This window comes from Loxodonta africana, chromosome 2, assembly GCF_030014295.1.
Source record: "Loxodonta africana isolate mLoxAfr1 chromosome 2, mLoxAfr1.hap2, whole genome shotgun sequence".
Taxonomy (NCBI): domain Eukaryota; kingdom Metazoa; phylum Chordata; class Mammalia; order Proboscidea; family Elephantidae; genus Loxodonta; species Loxodonta africana.
The window spans coordinates 225,262,968-225,270,887 of NC_087343.1; the positions used below are offsets into that span (position 1 = coordinate 225,262,968).

The following is a 7,920-nucleotide window of genomic DNA, read 5'->3' on the forward strand; positions in this document are numbered from 1 at the left end:
CAGCTCTGGAGGCTGAGAGTCTGAGATCAGGGTGTTGGCAGTGTTGATTCTTTATTAGACACTGAAGGAGAATCTGTTTGAGGCCTCTCCCCCAGTTTCTGGTGGCTCCAGGTGTCCTTGGCTCATAGATGCTGCATCACATGGTGTCTCCCTCTCTCTGTGTCTCTTCTCTTTTATGAGGACACCAGTTGTATAGGATCAGGACCCACCCTACTCCAGTATGACCTCATGTTCACCTAACTGATACATCTTCAAAGACCCTATTTCCAAACAAGGTCACGTTCACAGGTGCAGGGGTTAGGACTTTAACATTTTTTGGAGGGACACAATTGAGCCCATTGCACCGGCTCACCAGAGATCAAAAGGAGGTGGAAGCTGTTGTTGCTTGACGGGGGGAGGTGTGTGTGGTTTTTGCCCCAGAGGAGGTCACTACCAAGGCCTGGGCCTTAGCACCCTTCCCCTGGGATGTGGCTCGGTAGGTGCTCACAGTCTGATAGCACACTTAGGGACTTGACACACCAGAGAAGCTGTCCTTTGGCAGGGCAGAGGGAGGCCCAGGACCAGGGGGCAGTTTTCCCAGTTGTCAGCCCCTACTGTCCCCATCCCGGCAAGCTACACCCTGTGTCTCCCTTGCAAAGGGCAGCTTTGCCAGAAAATGCACTAAATGAGTCGTTTCTTTTTTGAGGATCAGCGCAAAGCTGGTTCCTATGAGGTGGTGGTTAAAGATGTCCTGATTATCCACCTTTTTGAAGCTGCTGTCCCACTCCCTCATCCCTAACATCAGCTACTCCTCCCCGCTCAGTACTCTCCCTCTGTCTTTGGGTTCTATAATTCGCTACAGCGTCTCACAGAACTCACGAACCTTATCAAGGAAATGACTCACAGTTGTGGAAGCTGGCAAGTCCCAAATCCGTGAGTCTGGTGTAAGCTTCTCCTGATCCACATGATTGCAGGGGCTGATGAACCCCAACCGGCAGTTCAGACCACAGGCTGCTGGCTCACAGGGCTGTGGAAGCTGGCAAATCAGGTCAGATGATGGGCCACCAGCCCACGGGGCTGCGGAGGCCTGCGAATCCCAGAATCGGCAGGTCAGACAGCAAGCCCCTGGCTCAAGTCTCAAGAACCAGACATTAAATGATCACGAACCAGACGCAGGATCCAGATGCAGAGAGAGAGAGCCACATTAGGACATCCACATATATACCTTAGACGCAGGCCACACCCCAGGTAAGGGCGTAACTTTAGTAGGGTAGGGCTTGAGTCATGCCGTCCTGCAAGGCTGTGACCCAAGACACACCCTGCACCAGTCCTGCCTCATCAACATGCAGAGGTCAGGATCCACAACATAAAATGGAAGACAACCACACAATACTGGGAACCGTGGCCTAGCCAAGTTGACAAGTAACCCCAACCATCACAGGTTCCATATACCGTATTTCCATAGTCCTACTCAATCATTGTGTGAGTCACAGAGACCATGGCTGGAAGGGCCACATTAAGAAATTCATTGCACCACGTGCACTCAGTGTATAAGCCCGTGTGTGCCTATTGTGAGTGGTGCAGGGAGGGCTGAGGGCTGAGTCAACAGCTCCCATCCCCTGAGACCTGCCATTCATGCATGGTGTGGCTTGGAGCTGAGCTAACCGCTGTCCCTGCCGCAACAGGTGATGGACATACTGCACGCCATGGGCCCCGACACCGTGGTCATCACCAGCTCCGACCTGCCATCTCCACAGGGCAGCGACTACCTGATTGCCCTGGGCAGCCAGAGGATAAGTGAGTGCCCCCCGACTTGGCTACCAGGGAGGGGGCATCTTGCTGAGGTTTTACAACTCAGGTATCCTTGGGAACTTCAGAGAATGTTTGGGTTCTGTGCAAAGAAATGTGGGCCTGATTCTGCAAGGAGGGGTGGACTGACCCCACTGTCCTACGGGAAGGTCTGGCTACAAGCAGAACCGGGGTCCCCCGTGCACAGGGAGAGGGGTACACTGTGGGTACTAACAGCTCCTCCCCGAGCATGTGGCCTGGGGCACTGGGTGAAGGCCTTGACCTGCGGGCTCCAGTAACCAACCTGCCCCAGATTGCAGAGGTTACTGTGGAGCCCCAGTGGGAGTCTGGCTTCTCTGGAGCTGGCTGCCCACAGGCCCCCCACTGCAAATCTGTTGGAGGAGATTTCCACTTTCTTGCTGATTGTTGAATTGTATGATACCCTGTGGACTGATTTTCTCTGCACGGTGTTAACACAGAAGGCTGGGGGTCAGCTGCTGAGCTGGGAGCCCGGCCTCCCACCACTGTCCCCTGAGAGCAGTGTTGCCTGCACTTCTGTGTGTGGCCTGCTCTCCACGCCCCCCATATCTGTGCACAAGGACACATGCAGACACACGCACATACACGCACACTCACAGTTGACTATACCCAGACAGGGTTCCAGAGCTCCACAAGCCCCTGTCATTTTCCTGCATGTCACATCTCATGTGTGGGCCTGTTGGTTTGCCAGCTACACAGTGTGTCCCCCCACCCACCCAAGACCTCCCCCTGACTGTGTGGCCCTCCAAGGTTCTAGTCTGTCTTAGTTACCTAGTGTTGTGTTTACAAAATATATTACAAGGGGGTGACTTTGAAGAACAGAGATTTATTTTCTCACAGCCCTGGAGGCTAGAAGTTCAGATCAGGGCATTGGCCATATTGTCTCCTTCTGTGGGCCTCTCTCTCAGTTTCTAGTGACTGCCGGCGATCCTTGGTATTCCCAAGCTTGTAGATGGATCCTTGATGGCGTCTATCACCCCCTCCCCTACGAGGCGAATAACAAAGGAAAGCTCCTATTCCCAAATACGGTCGCTTTCACAGATACAGGAGTTAAGACTTCAGCATAACTTTTTGGGGTTCATAGCTCAACCTGTCACACAGTCTTCCATGTTTTCTCTTGGCAAAGGGGCAGAGCTGGGGGTGAATGGAGCTCCCTGGTACTCTCTGGGTCCTGGGCCGCTGGATGAGGCCACCCCCTGCTCTGTCACTGTGAACACCGCTCTGCCCCACCACCACTACCATGCAGGGGAGGAGCAGGGCTGGGCAGGGCAGCCGTGGGCCAGAGCCTCAGGTACCAGCAACCTTCTCTCCTGCATCCTCCAGGGCGGCCCGACGGCTCCATGGTGACCGAGCGCATCCGGATGGAGATGCACAAGGTGGATGCCGCCTTCGTGGGCACGGGGGACCTCTTTGCCGCCATGCTCCTGGCCTGGACACACAAGCACCCCAACAATCTCAAGGTCCGTGCGGAAAGCCGTCCCCACAGTCACCCAGCCCCCCCCCCCCCCAGGTGGAGGATTGGTCATGAAGCTCCAAAGGGGAGAAGGACGGCAAGGCTGGCCGTCCGGCATCTCTGCTGGTGCCAGCTCAGCTTCCCCCCGATGCCAGGGAGGGGCAGGCAGGGGGCCGGGGCTCTGGAGCTGATGGTCTGGGGTCAAGTCTGGCCCATGGCCCACTGCCTCTCCCCGCCCCTTTACCCACCTGTGAAGGCAGGCCACCAGAGTGCCCGCCCCGGGCTTCAGGGTTACGTGGGAGACTCTGGACTCAGGCAGGTGTGATCCAGGGGAGAATCTGAGTCCTGGGAAGACTGACCGGCTCTTAGCTCTGGGACCCGTGAGGTGAGCTATCCTGCCCATCAAGGCCACCTGGGCGTCTTGTAGAGCTCAGGGTTTGAATGTTTGGTATGACAACGCAGTCACTACAATGACAGGAGACCAGCAAAGGGCTAGGCTGCCTTGGAGAACTGAGGTCAGGGGGTGCGGGCGGCAGGTGGGTAGACGTGTATCCACTAGACTGTGTTGGGGATTCAGCTCTTGCTCTGAGTTGTTGGGGTGTCCGTCCCCCGTTTGACATGTAACTGCCCCTGAATGCATTTGGATGGGCGTCTTAGTTACCTAGTGTGCTATAACAGAAATACCACAAATAGGTGGTAGCTTTAACAGAAAGAAATCTCTTTTCTCTCAATTTAGGAGACTAGAAGTCTATATTCAGGGTGCGGGCTCTAAGAGAAGGCTTTGTCTCTCTGTCGGCCCTGGAGGAAGGTCCTTGCCTCTTTGAACTTCTGCTCCTGGGCAGTCTTCTTGTGGCCTGTTGTCTCTCTTCCCCCATGTCTGCTTCCTTATTATGCTCCTTTTATATCTTGTAAGAGATTGACTCAAGTCACACCCTACACTCATCCTGCCTCATTAACATAACAGACAACCCACTCCCAAGTGAGATTATAACCACGGGCGTACCAAACCAAACCCACTGCCCTCACCGGAATCATTTCTTGCTCATAGCAACCCCATAGGGTTTCCAAGACCGTCGATGTCTACGGAAGCAGACTGTCACATCCTTCTCCCGAGGAGCCACTGGTGGTTTTGAACGGCCAACCTTTCAGTTAGCAGCTGATGGCTTTAACCACTGTGCCACCAGGGCTCCTAACCACAGGCATAAAGGTTAGGAATTACAATTGAACAGCCGACCTTTCAGTTAGCAGCTGATGGCTTTAACCACTGTGTCACCAGGGCTCCTAACCACAGGCATAAAGGATAGGAATTACAACACATATTGGGAGGGGGGGTTCGCAATTCAATCCATAACAAGGGGAACGAAGCAGATCCAAGTTTGCAGTGAAGGGCTTAGGCTGGCCCTTCACCTTTCGCCTGCAAGGTGCAGAGATGCAGCATACAGCCAGGTTAACTGGCAGCATTCGGAGGTCCATTTGGTATAGAGACTGGAAACTTGCTAAGTGCTGCCCTGAGGAGGCCCCATCCTGGATCTAGCGCAGCCTTGGGGTCATAGCATGGGTGGGAGTGGGCATACCTTCTACAGCCCCCACCGAGCAGCCCAGCTCTGACTTTGCAATGCCAACAAGTGACACCCTCCCTCCAGTAGATTCTGATGATCAGTTCATTCCGGAAACACTTATCAAACACCCACTCTATGCCAGGCAGAGCCCCCGGGCGGCGCAAACAGCTAGCGCACTGAGCTGCTAAGTGAGAGGTTAGAGGGTCCAGTCTGCCCAGAGGTGCCCCAGAAGAAAGGCCTGGCAATTTACTTCTGAAAAACCAGCCATTGAAAACCCTATGGAGCATAGTTCCACTCTGACACATACCGGGTTGCCATGAGTCAGAGTGACTTGAGGACAACTGGTTAAAGGGTTAAAGGTACGTGTCAGGCAGTAATGACGAAGGTGGTGAGACAGCACTTCCCACGGGGCTTTGAGTTGTTGGGGTGTCTGTCCCTCTCTGTTTGGTACATGTCTTAGTTATTTAGTGCTGCTGTAACAGAAATACCACAAGTGGATGGCTTAAACAAACAGAAATTTTATCTTCTCACAGTTTAGGAGGCCAGAAGTCTGAATTCAGGGTGCTGGCTCTAGGGGAAGGCTTTTTCTGTCAGCTGTGGAGGAAGGTCCTCGTCTCTTCAGCTTCTGCTTTCTGGTTCCTTGGAGATCTCCAAGTATCTTGGCATCTATCTTACCCCACCTCTCCTCTGCTGGCTTGTTTAATCTCTTTTATATCTCAAAAGAGATTAACTCAAGATACACCCTACACTAATCCTGCCTGATTAACATAACAAAGACAACCCATTCCCAAATGAGATTATAACCACAGGCATAGAGGTTAGGGTTTACCACACATAACTGTGGGGCACACAGTTCAATCCTTACCAGTATGTAATTGCCTGTTAGCACACCTGCAGGGGATAAAGCAGATCCGAGTTTGTGCAGTGAGGGGCTGTGACGGGGCTCTCACCTCTCCCCTGCAAGGTGCATAGATGTAAACTCGACAGGCGGACATCTGGGGTGCATGCAGACTCGGGGCCCTCTCTGATGTGGAGCCCATGTGCCAGTGTTTAAATCAGTGGAATCCCCTCCAGGGCAGTTGCGGGGCTCTCAGGAGCAGGTAAAGCCCTCTCCACCGTGAGCAGGGACACAGGTCTCTCTCCTCCGCAGGTGGCATGTGAGAAGACAGTGTCTGCCATGTACCACGTCCTGCAGAGGACCATCCAGTATGCAAAAGGTACTGCCCAGGGCAAGCAGGTGCACAGCATGGGGAACCTGGGCCAGAGTCTGGCTGGGAGACTGCACTGCAAAGGGGGTAATGAACAGGCTTTCCTGCTGTGAATTGGGTGGCCGTTCCCACTGGCCATGGCCTTTAGGGCTGGGGAACAGTGGGGAGGCAGCGGGGGTTCCTGTCTGAAATGAGAACCTTGGGCAGTGCAGGGTACTCGGAGGGGCAGGGAGAGAGGAAGGCCAGGAGCAGTGCCGACCCCATGCCCCACCCCCTGCCATGATTGTTCTGCGTGTCCTTGCAGCCAAGGCTGGGAAGGGGCAGAAGCCCAGCTCGGCCCAGCTGGAGCTCAGGATGGTGCAAAGCAAGAGGGACATCGAGAACCCGGAGATCGTCGTCCAGGCCACGGTGCTGTGAGGCCACGTGCGCAGCGCCCGCAGTGCACAACCTATCGGTGTCTTCATTGTCATCCTGTGAAAACTTAACATCTGCCCTAGAGCTGTGACTGAGACTTGATTTTGGTACCTGTTCTTCCTTGGGTGTCCAGCCTCCACTGTTCTGACCTGTGAAATGTGCTGATTGTGCTTTTTGTAAATAACAAGGCAATCACAGAAGGTTGCAATTTGGAAACCCAACTCTCCTTGCTCCCAAAGGCTCCTGGGCCTCCCTGGGTAACCAGCCCAGGTTTACAGCCTCGGGGTGTTTTGTCCCCTTGGCTTCTGTCATTGTGGTACATGTAGAGGGCGAGGGAGTGGCCCACTGTTCCAGGGGACCCTGTGTCAGCGCTGTCCCCCCTCCTGCTGCATGTAACCCGTGTCCAGAGTGGGTGGGTCTGGGAGTGGGCCTGGGAGTCCTGAGTCTTGGCATCTCTGAGAATGAGCTGGGTTTTAATTGATTGTACCTGAAAGAATTATGCCAAATATCTTTATCGTCATTCTGACCTTACCCCCTTGTTCCTATATCAGAGTTTTTGTTTCTTAACTTGCTACTCTGGAGTCCTGGGGATCTCAGATATGGCTCTTTGGTCCAACCATGTGGAAGAGCCTTGGATCAGTTGCTCAGACTCACCAGGCACTGGGCAGGCTGTTTGCGCATCCCGCCTGCACCCAGCCTAGTCCAGCCCTCAGAGGGGCCTGCTGTGTGAACGTCTTCTTGCAGTGATCTCCTGATACATGGCTGAGGAGATGGACCACAATACAGATGGGGTTGGGCAGCAGGCAGTCCACAGGGTGCCGGGGAACCACCATGTCTGTTTCCCATGGAAAACTTGCCTAGTTCAAGGTGCGGTGTGCGTGTATTCTTGCCCCACCGACTGCTGGCCACAGAGATGTGGAGCCACAGTGTTTGTTTACAGTCAGGCATGGAGGAAAGAGGAGGGCCTCCTGTCCCCTCCTCATGAGCATCATTAGTGTGTTTGACCCCTGGGACCAGTGACCTCAGCCCACCCTCCCTGCACCCTGTGTTCTGTGCCAAGCAGATGTGGGGACACAGAAGGCCCCACCTTCCTCAAAGCCAGCTGCAGACCAGAGCCACCCAAATCTCATCCCCAGAGGAGAGTTTTTGGCAAAAGTGAGAGGCAGCTGAGCTTCAAACAAGCAGCTCTGGCACCCCACCACCTCCATGTCAGGCTGGGAGGGTGAAAGCCTTAGCATTAACTGTGACACAAGACCAGGTGCCCACTGCTAGGGGGCAACCTCCTTGGCCTCAGAATTGGGGTCACCCTATGCGTGGCTGCAGGCAGGGGTGCCCACGGTCTGTCGGGAAGATTTGGGCCTGCCTTGATCTCAGCACGCACTTAGCCCACCCTCCTCCCCTCAGCTCTGGGTGAAGGCCCCAGGTGGGTAGATGGTGGGAACCAGGAAGTGCTGGATGTGGCCCCAGGAAAGTGGTTTCT

The 7,920-nt window shown here is 54.4% G+C and overlaps 1 protein-coding gene across 1 annotated transcript in view; it reads left to right on the plus strand.

Annotated features, from left to right (window-relative positions):
• Positions 1-6,971, plus strand: part of PDXK (pyridoxal kinase) — a 59,782-nt gene extending 52,811 nt beyond the window's left edge. The window contains exons 8-11 of the mRNA XM_003419034.3: positions 1,665-1,776; positions 3,130-3,266; positions 5,969-6,035; positions 6,331-6,971. Of these exons, the coding sequence (XP_003419082.1) occupies positions 1,665-1,776; positions 3,130-3,266; positions 5,969-6,035; positions 6,331-6,443 (429 nt within the window). The 3' untranslated portion in view covers positions 6,444-6,971. The remainder of the gene's footprint in view (positions 1-1,664; positions 1,777-3,129; positions 3,267-5,968; positions 6,036-6,330) is intronic.
• Positions 6,972-7,920: the final 949 nt, after the last annotated feature.